This window comes from Oryx dammah, unplaced genomic scaffold (assembly GCF_014754425.2).
Source record: "Oryx dammah isolate SB20612 unplaced genomic scaffold, SCBI_Odam_1.1 HiC_scaffold_17, whole genome shotgun sequence".
In the NCBI taxonomy this organism is placed as follows: Eukaryota; Metazoa; Chordata; class Mammalia; order Artiodactyla; family Bovidae; genus Oryx; species Oryx dammah.
In genome coordinates this window covers 34,360,079-34,383,742 of record NW_024070201.1, presented here as the reverse complement: position 1 = coordinate 34,383,742, position 23,664 = coordinate 34,360,079, and the positions used below count along the sequence as shown (strand labels likewise).

At 53.4% G+C, this 23,664-nt stretch overlaps 1 protein-coding gene across 2 annotated transcripts in view; it reads right to left on the bottom strand.

Annotated features, from left to right (window-relative positions):
* Positions 1-2,105: 2,105 nt before the first annotated feature.
* The window catches only part of ABCC8 (ATP binding cassette subfamily C member 8), an 81,536-nt gene continuing 59,977 nt past the window's right edge, over positions 2,106-23,664 (bottom strand). For both annotated transcript variants that reach the window (XM_040258260.1, XM_040258261.1), the window contains exons 19-39: positions 23,513-23,611; positions 22,373-22,457; positions 21,322-21,402; positions 19,347-19,484; positions 17,571-17,696; positions 16,554-16,653; positions 16,090-16,331; positions 15,826-15,998; positions 14,669-14,738; positions 13,696-13,853; positions 11,888-11,980; positions 7,729-7,831; positions 7,054-7,167; positions 6,607-6,727; positions 6,323-6,453; positions 5,423-5,501; positions 5,118-5,226; positions 4,626-4,729; positions 3,714-3,847; positions 2,841-2,903; positions 2,106-2,342 (exon numbers count right to left, since the gene is read on the bottom strand). In XM_040258260.1, the coding sequence (XP_040114194.1) occupies positions 2,205-2,342; positions 2,841-2,903; positions 3,714-3,847; positions 4,626-4,729; positions 5,118-5,226; positions 5,423-5,501; positions 6,323-6,453; positions 6,607-6,727; positions 7,054-7,167; positions 7,729-7,831; positions 11,888-11,980; positions 13,696-13,853; positions 14,669-14,738; positions 15,826-15,998; positions 16,090-16,331; positions 16,554-16,653; positions 17,571-17,696; positions 19,347-19,484; positions 21,322-21,402; positions 22,373-22,457; positions 23,513-23,611 (2,461 nt within the window). In that variant the 3' untranslated portion in view covers positions 2,106-2,204. The remainder of the gene's footprint in view (positions 2,343-2,840; positions 2,904-3,713; positions 3,848-4,625; positions 4,730-5,117; positions 5,227-5,422; positions 5,502-6,322; positions 6,454-6,606; positions 6,728-7,053; positions 7,168-7,728; positions 7,832-11,887; positions 11,981-13,695; positions 13,854-14,668; positions 14,739-15,825; positions 15,999-16,089; positions 16,332-16,553; positions 16,654-17,570; positions 17,697-19,346; positions 19,485-21,321; positions 21,403-22,372; positions 22,458-23,512; positions 23,612-23,664) is intronic.

Here is a 23,664-nt window from a genome sequence, read left to right as displayed (position 1 = left end):
AAGTCGCTTCAGTCGTGTCTATGCTCCTTTCCTTTAATCCCTCAGTGACAGGGGGAGGTCATAGACACGAGGATTGGAAACCCTTTTTTCCCTCCTCAGGCTCTGCTCTGCTCCTTCCCAGCAGAGGGAGTTGCTGGGCCCCCAGAGGTATCTCTGAGGCATCTCAGAGCTGGAAAGGCTAGGACTTGCCTCACATGGGTGGCCCCGAGGCCTCAGCTATTCCCTTTGCAGGAAGGCTTGCTCCCCACCCGAAGGGCTCAGCCTCCTGCTGTGCTCCATCCTTCACCTCCTCATACTTATCTCCCCCAACACTGCATTTGTCAGGTCTCTTTCTCACTCAGAAACCTTCTTCACGTTCCTATTGTGCATAGGCTTGTCCCAGACCTTGGGTTGGTCTCAGCATTCAAGGCTCTCTGATCTTGTTCTCCCTCCCCCTCTTGGGCCTTTTTCTTTAACTCTCTGCTTACATAAAATTCCTACCCTTCCCATGATCACCTTCAATCCTGCCTCTCCCAGGCACCTTGCCAGGCCTGACAGAGCTCTTCCTTCTGAGCTCCTCTGGCTCCTACAACAGCCAGAAGGGTCTGTCCTGGGCCCCTCTCCAGTGACTGGTGGGTTTCCCTTACATTGTCTGACTCTGACCCCCTTGCAGCTGACAAAGCTGCAGGTCCAAGACGCCTGTGTCTGCACCCCAGGACTCAGTACAGCTAGTACTAAAGGAAACATATAAATGATAATAAAGCGATATGGAAATGGGCACTTCCTTTCTTGCCGGAACAGATGTGCACTCCTGTCTCATGATGCCTGTGGAGTCTGAGGACAACTATTGTAGTCTCCCCAGTGTCTGGGCCCAGCATCTCCCAGTCACTACCTGGCTGACTTGTGGTATAGGTACTGTGCTTTCCCTCTGATGGGCCACCCTTCCCCAACTTCTGAATGTCCCTGTGTATGGGATGGAGTGGGGGACATGTGATTCAGGCCCCTCTCCTTTTCAGAGGGGTAGGATGTACGCTGCAGGTGCTAGTAGCCATCTGTCATGGGCGAGAGACAGGAAGACGGAATCCATCGACCCTGATGGCAAACACCTGGATCCAGCCATGCTTGAAGTAGTACACCTCCTCATCTTCTCAGTCACATAGGATAAGAAATTCCAGTTTTTTAAAAGCCACTCTGAGTTGGGTTCTTGTCATTTGTAATCAAAATGCACTGATCCAGGGTACCTGGGGACCCACAATTTTAACCCAAGAATTAAAGTAAGAAGGAAAAGGGACCAGACTGTATGGAGATCTGCCATCTTATCTGATGATATAATCACAAAAATACTATAACCTTGTTATGGACTGACTTACATCCCCCCAAAATTCATATGTTGGAGCCTCCAGTGTGGTAGGGCCAGTGAAGAGGTAATCAGATTAAATGAAGTCACAGGATTACAGCCTCATCCAATATGTCTAGTATCCTAATAAGGAGAACGAGAGACCAGGGGTGTGCACACAGAGGAAAGGCCATTGAAGATGCAGCTAGAAGGAGAGAGGCCTCGGGAGAAACCAAGCCTGTGACACTTTGATCTTGGACTTCCACTCTGCTGCTGCTGCTGCTGCTAAGTCACTTCAGTTGTGTCCAACTCTGTGCAACTCCATAGACGGCAGGCTCCACCAGGCTCCCCTGTCCCTGTGATTCTCCAGGCAAGAACACTGGAGTGGCCTGCCATTTCCTTCTCCAATGCATGAAAGTGAAAAGTGAAAGTGAAGTCGCTCAGTCGTGTCCGACTCTTAGTGACCCCATGGGCTGCAGCCTACCAGGCTCCTCCGTCCATGGGATTTTCCAGGCAAGAGTACTGGAGTGGGGTGCCATTGCCTTCTCCCTCCACTCTCTAGCACTGTCAAAAGTAAATTTCTGCTGTTTAAGCCACCTGGGCTATGGTGTTTTGCTACGGCAGAACACAACCTAGCAGATGAAGACAGCCCTCATTTCACAGATGAGGAAAGTGCTTTCGGCCACACTCACACAGCTCCCTCAGGTCTACTTGATGCAAAAGTCAGACTGGATCCATGGGACCCACGGCCCACCCAAGTCCCTGCCCACCAGACCCATGACCTCTGGCCTCCAGTAGGAAATAACCAATCTCTTTATTTACAAGTGATTTACAGTTAGAAAACCCAGGCAGGAGGGTGTGGCAGGGATGGCACTTGGGCTGTGGTAGGTCACTTGTCAGCGTGGACAAAGGAGGCAAAGACACTGTCTTTCCGGCTGAGCAGCTTCTCTGGCTTGTCGAACTCAAGGATGACGCCGCGCTTCAGGACAATCACCAGGTCTGCACTCAGGATGGTGTGCACGCGGTGCTGGGTGAGGCAGGAGGGGCTGTCAGGGTGGTGCAGGCAGGGCTGGGGCCACTGAGGCATCCCTCCTGCATCTTGGAGGAGGAGGCATGTGGCCATGGTGACTGCCCTTTCCCAAGGGACTCCAAACCCTCCATCCACTAATGCCACCTCCCTCACCAGGTCTCAGATCTGCTCAGAGATCCCCAATACTTGCATCTCCCATTTGCTCTGGAGAAGTAACCCTAGCCTAGCCCATAGGGCCTTGGGGCAGGGGTGGACCCTGGGACCTGGAGAAAGAGGGCAACTCTAAGGGAAGTGTGGGTGCAAACCCTCCTACACTCCAAATCCTGCAATCCAGACTCCTTGCAAGCCTGCCAGACTGCTTGCCCTGCACTGCCTAGGGCGCTCTCTTGATTACCAAGTGCAGGTGAGCCCAGAGGCTGCCCCACTGATGATAGCCTCAGGAGGCCAGCCCTCTCTCTGGGTGTCCCCCCTGCACCCCATCAGTGGGCCCCTTACCGCAATGGTGACCACAGTGCGGTCTGCGAAAGCCGTCATCACCACTTTCTGGAGGATGTTTTCCTGCCGGGTGGGAGCAGCAGCTGTTGGCTTACCTGCCCAGGGGGTGGGGTCTGGCCTGGCTACTGGCCCAGTTCCCATGTGACCCCAAACCCAGCCCTGCCCCCTCCCTGGGGCTCTAGTCCCCGCAGGACCAACCTGCTTCCCAGCATTCAGGGGCTGGGCTCTGCCTGTTGGGAGCTCAGCTGTGTGTGCGCATGTGTGCATGCATGCAGGCTGTGAGTGTGTCTGGGTGTGATGTCTGGTGTGGGATGGGTGTGAAGTCTGTGGGTCCCTGTGCAGCTTGTGTATATGTGTGTTATAAACATGCCCTAAGACTAACTGCAAGGAGATCCAACCAGTCCATTCTGAAGGAGATCCGCCCTGGGATTTCTTTGGAAGGAATGGTGCTGAAGCTGAAACTCCAGTACTTTGGCCACCTCATGAGAAGATCTGACTCATTGGAAAAGACTCTGATGCTGGGAGGGATTGGGGGCAGGAGGAGAAGGGAACGACAGAGGATGAGATGGCTGGATGCCATCACTGACTCGATGGATGTGAGTTTGAGTGAACTCTGGGAGTTGGTGATGGACAGGGAGGCCTGACATGCTGCGATTCATGGGGTCGCGAAGAGTCGGACATGACTGAGCGACTGAACTGAACTCAACTGAACTGAACTGTAGACTAGCTGAAATCAGGGTCCCTCAGTCTTTGCCTTTTCTGCCCCAAATGATCCTTGATGCTAAAGGCAACCTGAACTTCAGGACTAGTTTCTGAACTTCTCCCTAACACCCTCTGCAAGACCCTGGCCCCATGGGTGTGCCCAGCACCGACCGTGGCCATGTCGATGGAAGCCGTGGCTTCGTCCATGATGAAGATACTGGTCTTCCTCACGAAGGCCCGGGCCAGGCAGAACAGCTGCCTCTGGCCCTGGCTGAAGTTCTCCCCGCCTTCCGTGATGATGGCATCTGAAAACAGCCCCGGGGAGCTCTGAGTTAACCCTGCGTTGTGAGTTGAGTGGATGGAGTGGCTTGTGTGGGAACGTGTGTACAGCGGCTAACATGTAGGTGTGTATCATGGGTAGAGGTGTGTGCAGGGTGACTGCACTTTACACAATATGGGAATTCCAGGAGTTACAAAGAGAAGAGTGTGCCCTGCAGTTATGCGTGGCTGTGGCCCTGGGCAGTACTGGGAGGAGGTGTGAGCAGAGTGTGTACATCAGGCATATGTGTGGGCCATGGTGGGGTAATTTTCTGAAGCCAAGGCTTGGCTGGCCTCCACTGCCCCAGGGGTTGCAGCAGGTACACCAAGGCTCTGCTGACCCCCCAACCCACCTGCCGGGTTGGGGACAGACTCTTCTCAGTAGCCTTGATGAGTAAGCTGTGCCTGTGATTCCTGAGTCGGTCTCTCCTTCCTCAGGGTGGAACAGGGCAAACAGGTGGGTTGGAAGGGCAGGGCATGGTATCAGGGACTTGCAAGCTTTGTGTCACAGTGACCCTTACTGTCCCCCCTGTGCCCTGCAGGAGGGGCCAGATCCTGAACTGACCAGTTGTGTGACCTGGGACAAGTCGCATGACCTCTCTGAGCTTCTGTAGGGTAAGAGGTAGAACTCAATGGTTTCTGGGGTCCTGCCAGACCCTAGACTCTAAACTCTGGGTGAAGTTAAGATGTGGGTGTGAGTCGTCTGTCCCTAGCCCTTATAGGTGTCTGTGAGTGCCCGGCCAGTGCTCAGCCAGGAGTAGTTACCAAGGCCTCCTGGTAGTGCCTTCACCACCAGCTTCAGCTGGGCTATCTCCAGGGCCTCCCACAGCGTGCTGTCGGAGCACTTCCGCTCTGGGTCCAGGTTAAATCTGGAGGGTGACACACAAAGCCCTTCGGGAGGGGAGCAGGGTCCTGGCTCCATTCCCAGGGTACATGCAGTGGGCAAGGCTGGAAAAGGGAGCAGTGAAGGACCCGATTGACTTGGGGGCTTGGCTGGGAGGGGGCAGCAAGCTGCTGGCTGTGGGAGCAGGAAGAAAAGCATCCCAAGCCTGAGGAGTGGGAGACCCCTACCTGGGCCCAGCAGGAAAGAGAAAGGCATGAAGGTGCAGCTCTATAGAACCAGTGCCAACCCTTCATGCCAGAGCTGGAGCAGGGCTGCCCCTGGCCTTGCCATTCCCTCCTCTCTCTGCCCAGATCTAGAGGAGTGGAGCTGGGCCTGGGGCTGGGGTGGGCCCGGCAGTGGGGTAGGGGGCTCACCGGATGGTGCCGCTAAAGAGGACGGGGTCCTGCAGGATGATGGAGAGGCGCGAGCGCAGGGTGTGCAGCGGCAGTTTGGCGATGTCGATGCCATCGATGATGATTCGCCCTGTGTGCAGACATTGTCACAGGTGGGGCACCAGGGAGCGGGGAGATGATGGCGCTGCAGACAGGGTCCGCCTGGGACGTGGGTCCCAGTGAGAATGCAGAGGAAGGTAGCGATGGCTGGGCCTCCTGTGACTTCTGAGCAAACCCAGGACTGAGATCCCGTCTGGTGGCTGTGGGATGCCTGTCATACGGCTCACCTTCGAACATGTCCACCATGCGGAAGAAGGCGAGAGAGAAGGAGGACTTCCCACTGCCTGTGCGGCCACAGATGCCAATCTGGAAGGAGAGAAACAGCCATGCTGTGGGCACTGGGGTGGCTGGGAGCCGTGAGGGCTGGCTCTGGGCTGTGCGGGCATGGGAGTGTCTCTTCAGCTAGGGCTGGTCCTGGGTTCGGGCTTGTTTCCTGCAGTGCCTCCAGAGGGGGCTCCAGCTTGCCTGGATGCGTGTGGTTGTGGCTCTGTTGGGTACAGGGCCTCAGGGGAGTTGGGGGCACTGGGGGCACTCTCAGTGGGGTGTGGCGGGAGGGCACAGGGGTGGCCGAGTGTGGTGAGCAAGGTGTGCCTCCCCTTAAACTGGACTCATCCCTTACCCCATAGCTTCCTGCCCATGGGTCCCTACAGAAAGGACCATCAGGCACCAACCCAGAGACAGAGATGGCGATACAGAAGGACCGGAGAGGCAGGGACAGAAATATATCGAAAGGTCAGGGAGAGTAAGACGGGCAGCCACCGACAATGATGGAGTGAGAGAGACAGGAGGAGAGGTGGAGGGGGTCAATTAAAGTCAGATCAGAGTGCCAGACGGGGCACTCCCTCCCCAGGACAGGCCCTCGCTCTCTGCCCCAGGACTCTGCCCTGAAGTTTGGGACCAGTGTCCTGGGAGAGCCCCTGGGCGTTTGCAGGGGGCCCTGACAAAGCGCCTCTGAGCCCGCAGAGTCTGTGATGTCTGTCTCCGTGGTGGGTGAGTCGGGGCAGCAGGAGGAGAAGGGGAGAGGCCCAGGGCTTGGAGACTGGGGGTCTGGATGGGTGTGAGGTCTGGAGGGCCCTGAGGGTCAGAAGGTGACCCTGGGGGTGCTGTCCAGCTCTCCCCACCCCTACCTTCTGTCCGGGGGAGATGAGGGCATTGACGTGCTTTAGCACCGGCTTCAGGGAGCTGTCGTAGCGCACACTCAGGTTCTGGATCTGGATCTTGCCTTGGTCTGGCCAGTTCTTGGGGATCAGTGATGGTGCTGGGGACCGGTATGGGGGGCTCAGCTGCCAGGCATGGGCCACAGCTGGTATCCAGGAGTGCCCCCCGCCACCCCCAGGTTCCTCATGCCTCCTGAACCCAAATACACATCCATGCTGGGCCGTTTCTCCGGGAGTCCTCCCGTGCCCCTCACCCAGCAGTCCCTCATAGCTCTCTGCTTCGGTTTTCAGCAGCCCGTGGATGCGTTTCACGGCCCCCAGCTGGAGCTCCATGTCCGCCAGGTTCCTCACCATCCAGTTGAGGTAGTTGGACACCTGCAGGGAGCAAGCCAGTCCCCTGGTCCCATTGGTGATCCCCTGGTCCTGCCCCTGAGCCTGGAATGGCTCTTCTTACAGCCCAGGCTACCTTCCCTGGGGGTCACAGTGAATGTGGATCCTCACCCAGCACCCATCTGGGGCCCAGGCCTGCGTGAAGGGGTGGGGACCTGCAGGGAGCCCTCCTGCCCACATGGTCCCTCTGGCATCAGACTTGGTGTAGCCGGGGGGCGGGGGAAGGCCCAGGAGCATCTCAGTCAGGGGAGGGGGTGCCCTGATGTCTGCTGGTGTCTACCCCATCTCCTGCCCCGCCTGTCACCACTCACCATTAGGGCGTAGGTGAGGCCCAGGCCCACCAGGCCAGCAGAGAGCTCCTTGTGCAGGGAGTTGGAGATGGAGGTCACTGCCGCGATGAGGACCACACACGCACCAATGTACTCCTGCAGAGGGAGCGGGGCTGGCTGGGGCCCTCGGTGGGCACTTTGGCTACAGCATGCCCCGGCCCAACCCACACTCACTCCCTTAGGACAGACAGCAGCTCAGCTGAGACTCAACCCCAGCCCCGCACTGCACATAATCATCAGACATGCAGGAGGGCGTGAAGGCTGGAGCCCCGGGAGACATCGGGTGCACGCAGTAGTGCTCCCCCACCCCCATGCCCAACACGTGTAGCTCACCAGCTGGCCCCACGTGCCATATGACCCACTGCAGACACACACACTTGTCACAGCTCAACGCACAACTGTTCTTTCTCTTGGCCCACACCTCAGACACACAAGCCTCCAGGAAGTGAGAGAGGGAAGAGGAGGCTAAGGGCAGACACAGGGAGGACCCCCAGGGTTGGGAGACGCAGGAGAGCTCGACACCCACCCCTGGGTGCACTCCTGAGTCGGCATCCATCCTTCCTTCCTGCCCTCCGGCCCCTGTTTGGCCCTTGCTCTGGCAGCACAGCGCTATCAGAGCCCCCTGTCCCGGGCTGGGGGGTAGGGGGAGGCACTTGCCATGCGGACTTCTAGCCACCTGTTGGCGGCCGTGAGGAAGAGGGAGGCGATGTTGTTGGAGTCTGTGTATTCAAGGAGCTTCTGCTGGAACCGGGCCTCGTACCTGGAGGAAGCATCAGGACGGGGAGGGGGAATCATCTTGGGCACGCAGCCCCTGAGGCCCTCCTCGTCTGCAGCCCTGAAACATGCCACCTCTGCTACCTGATGCATGCCACTCCTCTCTGGAATGCCTTCCCAGCTCCCTTCTTATTCATACCTGTCAAGAGCGCCACCTCCTTCAGACTTGTTTTCACTCCAAGACCAGTTCTCCTCTGTAGGGCTTCCCTCTTACGCTAAAGGGCTCCTCCACCCAGCCCGTTGCCCAGGCCAGAAACCTGATTCACATCCAATCATCTGATTCACATCCAATCCCTCAGTCCTCTTCTGACTACCTCCAGTACTGCCCTTGCCTCTCTGCCTGCCTCTCGCCTGCTTCCTGCCCACCACAAACTCACCTGGACTATAGCATCAGCTTCCTAACAGGTCTACCTGCCATCTCTCTACAGTCCACTCTCCACACAGCAGTCAGCATAAGCTTCCCAAATCATGAATTGCATCCTACCTCTCCGATGCTAAGAATATGAAAGCCTTTTCAGGATAAAGAACCTCCTCCTTGCCTGTGGGAACCAGCCCCTGCCAACCTTACCAGCCTCCTTTCATGCCACAAATCCCCTTGCTCACTGCGTTGCAGCCACAGAAATGACAGCAAAGTAATTTATTACATTGCTTGCCTTTTTTTCAGTTTTGTGACAATGCCAAGTTCCTCCCCACCCAAGGCCTTTTATCATGCTGTTCCCTTTGCCTGGCATGCTTTCTCTGCTCTACCCAAGGCTGATTCCTCTCAACCTTCAGGCTTTACCTTAAATGACATCTCTTCAAAGTGGCCTTTCCTGGCTTATTGTTCTCCATCTCTGCAGCCTGTTTGTTTCATAATCTCTGCTCATATATTATCATCGATCTCCCTCACTAGACTGTAAACTCCATGAGGATAGAGACCTTGTCTGTTTTGGTCACTAATGTATCTCCAGCACTTGTGTGTGCTCAGTGGCTGAGTCGTGTCTAACTCTTTGTGACCCTATGAACTGTAGCCTGCAAGGTTCCCCTGTCCGTGGGATTCTCCAGGCAAAGATACTGGAGTGGGTTTCCATTTCCTCCTCCAGGGATCTTCCCAACCCAGGGTTCAAATCCACATCTCTTATGTCTCCTGCACTGGCAGGCAGGTTCTTTTCCACAAGCGCCACCTGGGCAACCCTATCCCCAGCACCCGGCACTGAAAATAAATATTTGTTGAATGAACGAACCTTCTCCTATCCCTCTAAGACAGATGGGATCTTTCTGTGCAAGGAACTCTGGAGGCTTCTTCCCTGTTTTCGTGCCCTCCTCATATTCTCCCTTGTGTTACTCTGTATGGATCTGCCTCTTCTCTCTGACCAGCCTGGGCTCCTGGTATCACTCGCCTTGGCTACCTCTTCAGACCTTGGGCCAGGCCTACAGGAGGGGGCAGCTGTGCTTGTTTGATGGTGAATAAAGGAAAACCTTCTCAACATGGTCTCAGGGAAACAACTGAGGGGACTCAGAGGGACTCAAGATGGATCTTGTTGGGCATTTGCTTTTCACTCCCAGAAGATGTTTGTTCTGCTTTGATTATTTCTGGGTGAAGGGTCTGTGTCAGAACCATGCGTCAGAGGAGAGCAAAGTGAATATCTGGGGTGTGAGAGGGTGCGATTGCCAAACCACAGGGTAGATGTGTGTGGCGGGGTGATGTGTCCTTCGGGACTGTGAAACCATATGTCTGAGGGCTTGAGTTAGTGAGTGCACGTTGGAGATGTGTATATGTGAGTGCTCGTGTAACGAGAGACTGAAGCGTGTGTGACTGGCCTGAGGGGTGGGTGGGCAGGAAGGTGCATGTGAGATGGGGCTTCTGTGATAGATGTGTGATCATGTAAGGAATGTGGAAAGAGCCCCAGCTTTAGGGTCATGCAGAACCAGGCTAGAGTCTTACTATTACTGGCTATGTTTCAGGACTGAAACTAAGTTTTTTCCATGGGGCTAGTAATAGTTCCTTTGTGAACTGAAACAATCACTCAGTGTTGGGCATCCTTGAAACTTTTGAGGGGAGAAAAAGTAGGGCTCCAGGAAAACCAGAGGGTCAGCCAGACCTGGGTCCCAAGCCCAGAACCAGCTCTCACTGTCTGTGTGACCTCAGGCTGGTTACTCAGCCTCATCTGTAGAATGGGGCTTCTCCTACCTATGCCACAAGGTTCTTGTGAGGATTAAACATTATAATCCACACACATGCCTGGCACAGAGGAAGTGTACAACCAATAAATAAACACTAGTTTGCTCTTGGCAGGGCAGGCGGCTGGGCAAAAGCCAATGAATTCAACACCTTCAGGGATGATTTTAAAAAGTCCTTCGTTCAAATTTAAAAACCATCCACTGCGTAAGTGCCAGGTGGAGTAGGCCTCCGGGGGAGCAGTTTCTCTAGCCGACCATCGGCTTGGTTGAGGCGAGGTGCAGGATGCTGGCATCCACGCAGATCCTGTCGAGCAGGTCTGGCCCACTCAAGGAAAGTCACAATCTCTCTGCCCCAGGCCCAGCCTGAAGGCCTCCAGGATACCAATTCTAAGAGGAGCATCACCTAAAGTTAGAGTAGAGGTTGGCCTGGGAGTGTTGAGGGATCCAAAGGGTGGAAGAACTGGGGAGTTCAGACTGGAGAAGAGGACAAAGCTGGGAGGAAACCCTGGAGTCAGGCCAGGCTCCAGGGAGTATCCGTGGGGAAGACAGCACAGGCTCACACAGAGGCAGGGGAGGTCCAGGGAGCAGGGCCAAGGCCAGGGCAGAGTTTAGCTTTGCTTTACTCCAATGAGACCCCAAAGAGCACTTCCCATTGGCCCCAGATCCCCAAGGAGTGAACTGGGGCTGCGGTGTGGCACCAGGAGTCCGGGCAGCTGGACTTTGGGGGTTGGAGGGAGGAGATACAAGCCTCCTCAGACCCTCTCCTTGAGCCCTAGGGTTCCTGGACACAAGGCCCGTGTCGCATGGTATTGTCATGGCCCGTGCAGCTGTGTCATCCTAAAAATAACCTAGAGTCGCGCTCTGAGGCTTAGAGACCAGGGCCCAGAATCTGGGTCAGATGTCTCTAACGTGTCTATCCAGAGGAGAGATGCTCTAATATTTCAGACAGAGACTGAGGTGGGGAGCAACAGCCCTAACCCCCACTCCCAAGGCAGCCTCAGGTGCCCCTGTCAAGCTGAACATCACAACTCAGAGTATCAAGAGGATGGCAGGGTACTGACGTTTGGGGGAGCTTCTGTAGCCTGGTGAACTCTTATTTACTCTTTGAGTCCCAGCACTAATGCCACCTCCTCAGTGAAGGCTTCCATGACTGCCTCCCTGCTATGCTACCATAGCCTTTCTTTTGGAGTACTTGGCACATGGGTTTGTCCTGGCCTGCTCAAAGCCTAGACTGTAAATGCCTCCAGGGTATGGGCTCATCTGAATTATTTCCATCTTTTCAGTGCCTGGCAAGGGGCTGGGTGAACACTCAGTAAATGTTTGTTGAATGAACAAGCCAGCTTCAAATCTGGACTTTGTGGAAGCTTACAGAGAACCTCAGTTTTCTAACCTGAGAAATGGGAATCATCAAGCTTTCCATGTGAGATTGCAGGGCAGAATGAATGAGTACTGGCATGTAAAGTACTCAGCGCACTAGTGTTTGGCTCACAGTACTGTCTCAATGAAAGATGGCCTCAGGGCTGGCCCACACCCTGTGAGGACCTTTCCAGCATAGATTTATGAGGAATTGTCTTGGCCTTGTCTCTTTTCACGTTTTACCTTAGTTCACAGAGGCCCTGGGCTTGGCTCCAGGTCTGAGAGTCTCCCCTCTGGATCATGCAGCTGGAGCCCAGTGGACCTGACCCCTCGGGTAGACCGGCCTCGGGGCCTGATGAGGGGCTGGCAGACGTGTTCTGGGCTTTCCTAAGCAGAGCCCTGAGACCCGTGACTCTGGCTCCATCCCCACCCCCCTACCCTTCAGGGTGAATCTGGTACCTGAAGGCCATGACCCGTGACTCTGGCTCCATCCCCACCCCCCTACCCTCCAGGGTGAATCTGGTACCTGAAGGCCCGGATGGTGGTGAGGCCTTCCACAGTTTCAGCGAAGTGCGAGAGCAGCGGGAGCTGGGTGGTGTCGTCCAGCTGCTGCAGGTCCCTGTGGGGGAAGTGGGGAGCAGAGCCAAATGGTTAAGAGGGTAGGTCGGGGCTCAGCCTGGGTCTGAATCGTAGCTCCACCCGGACTATTGCGGGGCCAAATGGCTTCACCCCTCCGGGCCTCAGTTTCTCACCTGTGAAGAGGGAAGAGGAGGCTACCACCCCATCTCGTTCATGCAGATGCTTAAGCAGAGCATGTTGAAGGGTTACCATCAGCCTGCATGTCATCCACCTCACGTCTGCATCTGTCCGCTGGCTTTGCTGCAGCGCCTCACTCTGCGGTGAGGCTCTACAGGCAGTGTTGGTTCCCTTTCAGAGGTGAACAACCTTAACAGCCAGGCAAAGGAACAGGAGGACCAAACTCCCCAATAGCCACCACAGGTGTTGGCACATCACAGGCCAGGAACTAAAGAGCTCCTTGAGACGGAAAGGCCAGTGGTTTCCATGGCAACAGAATTTGCTCCTGCTCCCCACAGCTGCACCTTGACAAGTGTATTAGTACCCGGGAGGCGAGGTTGGAATGCAGGAAGCAGCTTTCCTGGACAAACTACACCCATGGCCAGAGTGGATGCCGGGGGAATAGGGTGGTGTCTCTGGCAAAAGAAATGAACTTTGCAGAACAGCTTGGATAGTGTTTAAAAAGCCTCTGTGATTTTGTGGATATCAATGCACTTTGTTCTTTGTGGGTACCAAGGGATTCCAGATCAACCAGGCAAAAAGCCATTTATACTGATCTTGATCCTTGCAGGCAAGGTAACTGTAGCCAAAATGTATCTAAATTTTATTATTATTATTATACCCAATCAGTATTTTGACTCATTTCTAACAAACTCTGTGTACTTGAGAGACATCCTTAACCTTTCTGACCACAACCCCAGAAACAAACACATTTTATATTACAAATCAGTACACACACATGCATATCCCCCCCACACACACCCATACACAGCCAAAACAAAGGTTTCATCAAGCAAAGCTTACTGTTACTATATGTGAATACAGTCTGATATTTTCTATATATTTTCTATTTCATTGAAAAACTGGTTGTTATCTATGATACTGATATCATGACCCACTGATAGGTTGTGGTTGGCAGTTTGAGAAACACTGGCCTAGAAGCTCTTAAAAACTGGCCCTACAAATCTTTGAATCTGTGAGCTTCATAGAATCGCTCCCAGAAAGAACTTCTTAGAAAATGTTCTTAGAAAATTTTGAGTAGGAAAGAGTCATGCATGGTTCCACAGCCCATGAAGGCAAATGTGATCAATGAGAAAGGCAGTGAGAGGCTCCCTCCAGTCAAGGATTTTTCTATCCTTGCTCTGGACCCACGTGAGTTGGGAGATCTGATTGCCATCAGACCCGTCACATCAGGTGCCCTCTGATTTTATGCATCAGCAATCAGCCTGGACACTAGAAGCATACAATCCTTCTAGGCAGCATTTTGGCAAAATGAATGAAGGGCATAGTCACATGTATATACCCTGACCTAGCAATCCCATTTCTCAGCGTATCACCCCAGGAAATAGTGCAGATAGTAACTGCAGTGTGTGCTACCAGATGCTTATATTAGGATAGTGGAATATGAATATTTCCATTTTCATTTTGGGGAAGGGGACATGACTCTACCGCTTCTACGTTGATTCTGATAACAGAACTGAAGTGACTATTGCAAAGCAGCTCCTATCCCTCACCCCCACTGGCAAGTGCTGCCATCACCTGGATGCCACTCGGAAGTACTTCTGGATGAAGTAGCACACGACAGCCAGGGGCAGGAGGGCCACGAGGAACACCGGGGTGACATAGGAGATGACGGCCAGAGCTGAGACACAGAGCAGGGTGGAGCGGCTCAGGCACTCCAGTGTGGATGGGATGTGCTGCGGGAAGGGAGCATGAGAAAGGGAGGTGAATTTTTTTTTTCAAAGCTTTTTTAAAAAATATATTTATTTATGTATGTCTGCACTGAGTCTTAGTTGTGGCACGTGGGATCTTGGTTGTGGTATGTGGGAGCAGCCGGCAGGTTCCAGAGCTCTTGGGCTCTGTAGTTTGTGGCACGCAGGCTCTCCAGCTGAGGCCCTCTGGGCTTAGCCGTTGCGGCACGTGGGCTTAGTTGCTCTGTGGCATGTGGGGTCTTGGCTCTCCCACCAGGAACTGAACCCTCATCTGCTGCACTGGAAGACGAATTCTTCCACTGGATCAGGGAAGTTCTGGGAGGTGAGTTTTGGTATTTGGTTATCTTCAGCGTGTCACCTGCTGCCAGGTTTTGCTCCTCCTTTACTACTGGTCCATGTCTTATCCCTGCAGCTACACTGTAGGCTCCCTGAGGCCAGGCATTAGGACTTTGCTTTTTCACCATTTAGTACGATGAAGAATAAAGGACACAGGCAGAATCAAAATGTTTGTTCTCCAGAAAATCAGTCACTTTGGTGCAGAGTATGCTGGAACCTTCCTGTGAGCCAGAGTGGGCTTGGCCAGAAGCCAAAGGGATGTGGTTTCTTTCAGCCTCATTAGGAGAGTCTCCCAGGGAAGGCCCCAGGTCCTGAGGCAGCATTGTAATCAGATGGAGCCCACTAAGTTCTTAGCCCAAGGCTCTGATCAGCTAATCTGGGGAAGCCAGCGTCAGACAGGAGAAGCTCCTGGGGACCTGGCTTCTCTTTGGACTGGGGACATATATCATCGCAATCTTGTGTACCTGGTCGATGGTGTTACAATCAGATGAAAATCTGTTCAGGATGCTTCCAAGGGGAGTGGTCTCGAAAAACCTAAGAGGCGATCAGAGGGCAGTTACTCATCCGTGTATTGATTTCCTTCCTGTTTACTGAAGGAGGGTAGTTATTTTTTTGTTTCCACATCTCTGGAGTCATCCCCAGGTCTGCCTTCCCAGGACGATTGCCTGTGTCTGGCTTGTGTCCCTGAGAATTCCCGCGGCTGCCCAAAGGGGTGCTGGGCCCTTCGCAGCCTCTCTGACCCTCCAGCCCATATGTGACCACTGTCACCCTTCTCTGCTTCTCATTGGGCCTGCCTCACTCAGCAGCTGTTCTCCTGGGGACGCAGAGTTCTCTCCAGAGAGACAACTCTCCTGGGGGTGGGGATGGGGCGGGGAGGGCAGAGGACGGGCCTTGGGGACAGCCTGTCAGCTGGCTGACCCTGCGAGGCCACTCCAGCTGTCAGCACTCTGGCTGTGACCCGGAACCGGCCCAACCCCAACCAGAGAATTTCAGAACCATAGACCTGGGACAAATAGAGGATAAGTAAACTTGGAGGCTGTGTCTGTGGGCCACAGACTGGTCATGAAACTGAAGAGAGGAGACTGTGATTGGATGATGAGGAGGGATCAGATAGCCTGTTTGCCTGCTGGGTTTGTAAACTGAGTTGGCAGCCAATCGGGTTGAGACAGCTTTAACTGTCTTTCACACCAAGCAGCCTTTGGGGTTTTGATTGATCCCATTACAGAGGATTAGAATAACTACCCTGTGTGTCCCTGGGGTCAGAACCTGAAGGATGGCTGAATGAGGAAGGAGAGGCAGGGAAGGGCGGAGCTGAACCGGGGTGGTACCTGCCTAGAAGGGGGAAGCATTCATGCAGCGCCTGCAGCCCTTTGAAGGGCTGTTGTGAGAATTAGATGAGTTGTGTGACATTTCTAGCACCCTGTCTAGCTGAGTAGATAACAGTTTCCCTGTTTTCTGCACGAAGGAGGGGGCTTTTCCCACCCCATGTCTTTGTGTCACATCTAGCGACCTGCAATAGAGATCGTATGTATTGATATATCCCCATTTTACAGATGGGAGAGCGGAGGCCCAGAGAACAATGACTCGCCCACAGCCAGGCACAGCCAGGGGAGAGGGCTACCTCATGGGAGCCAGGATGATCTGGTTCAGCAGGCTGCGGTGCAACCTCTTGGCGACCTTCAGCCCCGTCCATTCCACTGTGACAGACGTGATGAGGCACAGCACGATGCCCAGGCTGCAGAGCACCGTGAACACCATGGCGTAGCCGGTCTGGTTGAGGGAACACTCCTGGGCCTGGCAGAGAGTGAGGCTGGCATCCTGTGGGGGTGGCCCATGCTCAGCCCTCCCCGTCCCCTGGCCCCGGCACTGGGGCTGCGGGACGCACCTGGCTGAGGGAGCAGTTCCGGGCCACGGGGCTCAGGGTCAGGGCGCTGTCAGTCCACTTGGCCAGCCAGTAGTCGATGGCCACCAGGACCATGTGCTTGAGCAGCTGGGAGAAGACAAGCAGCGAGAGGAGCAGGGTGCCAGCCGAGGACAGGTAGTTGGCACAGGCCCGCCACGGGATCTTGGCACGCTGGTGCAGCACCGACGACAGGTTGTCCTCCTCCTCGCTCTCGGCCGCCTCCTCTGCAGGTGGAAGAACCCCCTTATGGAGTCACCTTACACACCCCTCTGAAGAGAACAGGGGTTGGATCAGCCCCGCTTACAGATGGGGAGACTGAGGTGCACAGGGGGGAAGGTGTGCCTCAGAGGCACACCATCTCCCCACTCCCGGAACCCCAACCCTTAGTTTCCTCACGGTGGAGCAGACCTCAGGCCATGATTCCACTCCAGTCCCGTGGCCTGTACCTTCCTCCTCTTCCTCATCCTGCAGGAGCCCATCTCTTGAGGACATGGCCCGGGGCAGGCCCTGGGGTGGCTCCGTAGCTTTTCTCTCCATGACGGTTTCCTGAAAGATAGATGGGGCATGGCTAATGTCCTCAGGGTGTGCAGAGGGGAAAAGGGAGGCGGGTAGGGGGGAACTGCCCCTGGTAATGACCACTGGCAGTTATCGAGTTGCCCCTGCCTGGAGGGTGGTCCAGATGGACACATGTTTGCCTGCCAGAATTTATTCCTTCCCCTTTATCAGCTACTAGCGTCCCAGTATCCCTGTGGGAGACCACCTCTCCCTTATTCTGCCTCTGGGATTCAGGTGGGCTAATCATTCTCTCTGACTCCCAGAGTGGGCATGTGACCCAGGATTGGTCAGTCGTCACATTCCACATCCCTGACCACAGTGATTTGCTCAGGATGGGACCAACAGGCGTCAGCCCTGGGACTTTTGCTGAACCATCATAAAACAGGCACTGTCTTTCTGGCAGAGCTGCTGACCTGGAAGAGTGGAAGCCTGAGATGCCGATGGCCCTCACTGCCTCCACGAGAATGAAGCCAGTGTGAAAGAAGCAGAGCCAAAGGATGGGGAGAATTAGATTCCCGATGATATCGCTTGATCACCTGGATCCAGCTCCACCTGAAGCTATAGCATCACTGGACGTTCTAGTTTCCTGAGCCAGTAAATCCTTAACTCCTCACCCCCTTTTTCTCTTTGTTTAGCCGGTCTGAGTTGGTTATCTGAAGCTTTGTAACTAAATGGTATCTGACTATTTCAGGACATGGGGAAGGCATTGGCCTGACTCTGTCTTGGGTAGCTGGCACAGGTACTGGCTGTCTAGTCGGAGCAATTTCATGCCCAGCTCCACACACATTTGTGTGTGTTTGTGGGGGACTTCCTAGGGCCAATGAGGGCAGGAAGGCCTTTATGAATTCAGGTTCTAGCAGAACCTTATCCTCAGGGGCCAGGCTGCCTGACCCCCATGCTACACCCACCTTCTCCAGTTCTTGGTCCTGCCGGTTCATCAGGGTCTTCCAGTGCTCAAAGAGCTGGCACTCAGACCTCTGGAAGTCCTTGAGGGTGCCCTCCCTCTGGATGGTGCCATCCTTCATTGCGATGATCTAAAAAGGCAGAAACAAACTCAGTGGGGGGCTGGCTGAGGCGGGGGAATGGAGGTCATACCCCTGCCTGACCGAGGGGTTGGAGATGGATGTGCTCAGAGCACACACCCCTTCCCCACCACAGATGGCTCCAGCTCACCCACTGCCCTCAGCAGGACACTCCAGGATTTAGAATCTAGTACATCTCAGGGGTAGTTTTCAATGGTTGCCCCGTGGTTGATAGGAGGGTTTGCAGAGCAAATTAGTGCATCCTGGTCAAGTTGTCTGCTTATCCCCAAGAACTGCAGCAATGACAGCTGTTTGCATGCACTTAATGGGCTAACAGCTCATTACCCTCAACTCCTCCTCACATCAGGCCTGACAGGTTCCACCAGTGTTTGGCAAAGCACCTGTTGGTCTAAATGTGTGAGGCCTCTTTGAGATCAATAAAATGTATTTTATTTGAAACATTCAATGCTTTATACTCACGTAGACCCATCATTAATTCAGAAATCCAACCTGCTCTTCTCACTCCCACTCACCCCATGCTGGGGTTCAAGGGCTGATGCCCCAAAGTCCTGTTCACTTAAGGAACCAGGCACTCCTGTGTTTGCCTTCTTTGGACTAAGGGTTGTCCTGAATTGTCTCACCAGGGTCACTGCAGAAACTCAGACACAAACTTGTACCTCCTCTAATAGCTATTTTTATTTTTATTTTTTAAAAATATTTATGTTTATTTATTTATTGGCCCTGAGGCATGTGGAAGCTTAACTCCCTGCCAGGGATTGAACCCTCACCCCCTGCATTGGAAGGCGAAGTCTTAACCACTGGACCGGCAGGGAAGTCCCCTAATAGCTATTTTTAAAATCTGGAACTCCTCCTCCACCCCCTGCCCCCTGTATTTTTTCTGCTTTAATAGCTTTTCTAAAAAGTCTGGATCTTTTTCCTTTTTATTCATAGTAGAGGGGAAGACCTTACTACATGAAGAAGGAAGAATTATTTGAGGGGAATTATCAGGGGCACTTAACACAGACCTGAAGCTTAGGAAGGGCCTCATTTTCACAGACAAATTTATGTAGGAGTCAGGCAAGGCCTCAGTTTCAAAAGTCACATGATTTCCATTTTAAGAATGCTTTCCAATTATTTGAAAAATAACTACTGTCTTCATGTTGAGGAATATGGGGATTTAACTGATGTGATATTTCATTCTACTGATAACACTGATGTTTCTATTACTACTGCCACGGTTTGTTTCCATATTTCCCATTTGATCCTAACTTGAATCTGACGCACTAGTGGACAGGAAGATGGCTCTCCTGTCCACATGGGCACTCCCCAAGGACAGGAGAATGAGTCATCAAACTGGGTAGGAAATGGAAGTAGGAACTGAGTGTCTACTTCTTTCTGAGACTTCTTGGTGCTGACCTTGGGTGCACCCACGGGGCCCCCGGTCAGGAGGCAGATGTCTGCAACTCTAGGTGACACCCAACACGTGGACTATGCCAGGCCTCCCTGATGGGCCCAGCCTGAGTGAAGCCACCCAGCGCTGCTCTCTTCTGCTCTGCGGCCCTCAGCAATTTGCTGCTCAGACATCTGATGGAGTCCTTTGGAGACACCCAACTGCCTCTCCCACCATAGCCCTCCACAGTTTGACCGCTGCTGGCCCCTCACCCAGTCTGCATGCGGTAGGTACTGGAGCTTGTGGGTCACTAGGACCACTGTCCTCCTATCATCTCGGAGCAGCTCAAGGATCCCGGCCTGCATCAGATGGTCACTCAGATGGACATCGAGAGCTGAGAAGGGGTCGTCCTGGGTAGATGGGAGAAAACAGGGGCAAGCATGGGGGTGGGTAGCAGTGGATATAGAACAGTGGACGGACATGCTCTGGTTTAGGACTGACACCACTTCGCTGTGTGGCCTTGGAGAGTGTACCTAACCTCTCTGGACCTCAGCCATCAGTCATCACTCTCAAACAGGTCTGATCACAAGCACTTCCTGACTCCTGAACCTCCAGTGACTCCCCATAGTCTGTTACGTCCGAATTCCTTAGCACCCTAATACAGACCCTTTCCCACCTGCTCAGTTTTCCTTTCCAGCCTCACTTCCCATCTGTCTTGTAAAAGCTCCCTACGCTCTGATTTCCAGGGAATCTGCCATTCCAGGCCTTGGCCCAAGCTTTTCCCTCTGCCTGGAGTGCTGATCTGCCTTTTGTCTATCAGGTGAAGTATTTTTCATCCTTCAGCACTTCCCCTAAGCACCAGCTCTTCCTGTGTCCTTTCTTGATGCCTGAGCCTAGTCTTCCCTCCCTCTGTTCCAGTGATACCCTGCAGGAGGTCAGATCTGATAGCTATTTGTCTACCCTGGACCGTGGGGCCCTGAAGAACTGATATCCCCTGTATCCATGCCTAATACAGAGTAGAAGCTTAAAAGTTAGCTGAAATAAATTAAAGTATCCACTTTATTTCTCTCTAACAAGGTTGTTTAAAGCTCACAAGGGATCATGAATAAGCTAGTACTTTGTAAAATGCTATGCTTGTGTTAGACGGTAACAAACGGTGTGAACCTTTCCATTATGCAGTGAGTTTAGTGGGGAGGTGACGGGGTGGAGAATAAAGCCAGGATCAGAGAAGTGAGAGTCCTTCTGCCAACGGTCTGTCCAGATGGCTCCCTCTTTCCTTCCATTTAACTGACTCACTCTTTAATGCTCTCTTCTATGAAGCCCTCCCTGATTACTCTTGTCCTCACAATTGTCTCCCTGGACAAGGCCCCTCACAGTCTGTCACACAGTCTGGCTTTCAAGTGGGCTGTGGCTCTTGAGTATTGGCGAGCTCTGTTTCCCTAATTAGATTCTAAACCTCTGAAGCCAAGGGCTATGTCTTGGAATTCTTCAGTATCAACTAAGGCACACTACACAGAACTTGGCATGAAGGAGGGTGGGTACAGCCAAGTTTTAGCTCATGTTTGATTATTAGAGGTTACCCGGAGTGCTGTGTTAAGAAGGATTCTGAGGCCAAGTTAAGTTTTCATGGGAGAGAAAACTGAGATCAATTAGCAATGTCTGCTCTGGGCCTGAAACAGGAAATGGCAACTCACTTTCCACATATTTGTGATTCTTATATTTGGGCTAAATAAGTATTAATAGGTTGGGGATGTTCTACAAAGCAGGGACCTATAATTACTCCTCATTTCCCCTCATGGCTACTGCAGAGCTGTGTGAAGTCCACATTGATCAGCTAGACTAATCTTGTCTCAGTTTTTCCATCAATAAGATCAGTAGGTAGGGAGGGAGGTGAGAGGGGGGGTTCAGGATGGGGAACAGATGTACACCCATAGCTGATTCATGTCAATGTATGGCAAAAACCACTACAGTATTGTAAAGTAATTAGCCTTCAATTAAAATAAATAAATTAATTTTTAAAAAAAGATCTGTAGGTAATATCTCTGGCAGGAGAAGTTTGCTCCTGGAGAGGGATGTTGTTTGGTGATGGGGTGTGTGTGTGTGTGTGTGTGTGTGTGTGTGTGTCTGCCTGTGTGTGTGTGTGTGTGTGTGTGTGTGTGTGTGTGTGTGTGTGTGTGCCTGTCTGCCTGAGCCAAGGGGGCAGCCAGACACAAGTACCTCAAGGATGTTGCTGGCTGGTGCACTCACCAAGAAGACAACGTTGGTGTGCTGGTAGAGGGCTCGGGCCACGCTGATTCGCTGGCGCTGACCACCGGACAGGTTGATGCCCTGCCGCCAAAGGGGAGGAAAGGTCAGGCCTGCACAGCCCTTCAGCAGAGACTGTCCAGGCCCCTACTTGATGTGATCTCTTTGGCTTCATTCACCTCTTTGTATCCTCCTCATCTGGTAGAGAGGAGGAACTTGTACACATTCACTGAATTCATTCAGAAGTGGGGAGAATGATCCCCAGCCTCTGACAATTCACCATGTAGGTGCTAGGGACCATCTGACCCATGAAAACCAGGACAGAGGAAAGTGAGAGTCTCTCAGTCATGCCCGACTCTTTGCTACCCCATCAACTATACAGTCCATGGAATTCTCCAGGCCAGAATACTGGAGGGGGTAGTGATCTTCCCAACCCAGAGATCAAAACCAGGTCTCCTGCATTGCAGGTGGATTCTTTACCAGCTGAGCCACAAGGGAAGCCCAAGAATGGTATGGGTTGTCTATCCCTTCTCCAGTGGATCTTCCTGACCCAGGAATTGAACCAGGGTTTCCTGCATTGTAGGTGAGCTCTTTACCAACTGAGCTATCAGGGAAGCCATAGGAAGGGAAGATTTAAATCACACACCAGGAGGAAAGCCATGGGAGAATCCTATTCATCTAAGCTTATGGAGGAGGGACCCCACCTGAGGATGAAACAGGAAGAATAACCCTGAGGCCGGCGCAGGGCTGGGCGGGCTCTCAGTACATACTCGGGGTGTCAGTAGAGAGGTCAAGTCCTCCTCAGCCTGAGAAAGTGCTAAGCTGATCTCTGCACCCAGCAAGACTGGAAACTTGTCCACGACAGCCACCAGCCTAGGGCTCAAGGAGATCATTTTGATCCCATGGCAGGCACTCTGCAGCCTTACCCCGCTTTCATTTCGCATTCCCTGCTCTCCCTGAGAATGATTTCGGGGCGTGGTGATGGTGATGGGTGGGGAACAGGGGAGGCCAAGGGCCCCGGCTTTGAGTAACTCCCCTGGAGGTTGCTACTAACCCGTTCCCCAATCTGGGTCTGGTCTCCATGGGGCAAGATGTCGATGTCTGGCTGTAGGGAGCAGGCTTCAATGACCATCTTGTACCTGCAGTGGGGTGGGGTGGGGACACAGCTGAGCAGCCTGGCCAGAGGTGGGCCTGAGCTTTTGTAGAGGGTCATTACCCTCCGGGCAGCTGTGCCAGGATGAGCGATGGCTTTAATGGGCCTCCTGATGGGTGTGAGCAAACACCACGTGAGCTCGAAAAGAGCTGAGGGCAGCACCTGACACCATCTTGGGGCAAGTTAAATATTTGAAGGATGAAATTGGATGGGAGCAAATAGCCATGTAAGTGACAAGAGAGGGCCTGTGGCCCCTGTGTGGTGGGAAAAGCTAGAGCAGAGCCCACGCTTGGGGCACTGCCAGGGAAAAATCACTGCTGCTTTGTTGAGGCAGCAAATGATGATGGCTGCTTAAATATTTGCCCAGCCTGCTCCCCTCACAGTCCCCTGGTCAGCTCTCAGTCTGGGTGGGTGCCAGCCAGGGTGCGTGGAGGCATCAGAGTGTCTTGGTGACAGGCACTTGGGCGTTAGAAGATGGATTTGAAACCCATTTCTGTCACTTCCTGGCTGGGTGGTCTTGGGCAAGTTACCTAACCTTCCTGAGCCTTTATCCTCATCTATAAAATGGGGATAATAATAGTACCTGCCTACTGGGATTGGTGTGAGCATGAGAAGAAATCATGAATACTGAGAGCCTCTGGAAAGAGGTCCATGAATGTCAGCAGTCGTTAGCCCTGGAGGGATTTGTGTGTGAGCTACACTGGGGCGGGGAATCACGAGAATGGAGAGGGCAGAGCGCTGGGGGAGCCTTTTCACCAACCTCAAGAGGGGGCACCAGTGTGCCCACACCTCCCTCCCTTCCTACCCTCTCAACCACGGGAGGTGGACTGCCCTACTGTCCGGAACATCCGGATCATTTCCAGATGGACCATATATGGAACAGGCTGGAATCTCGATCAGCAGGCTGGAGAGCAGGATGGCGGGGTGAGGGAGATGGACGGAGGAGCAGGCAGCTGGCTGTGCTTAGGAGCTGGGGAGGGAGACTAAAGCATGACCAGTTTCTCCCCTCCCTCAGCCTGCCTCCCTCTGGAAGGCTTTTACCGTTGCTTGTTGAAGGGACTCTCAAAGGTGATGTTCTCCTCCACGGTGGCATTTAGCAGCCACGGCTTCTGAGAAGCATAGGCCACTGGGCCTCTCTTCCTGGAAAAAGCAGGGCAGGAGGAGGGGAGGCATTCTCAGGGGGTCACTGTCAG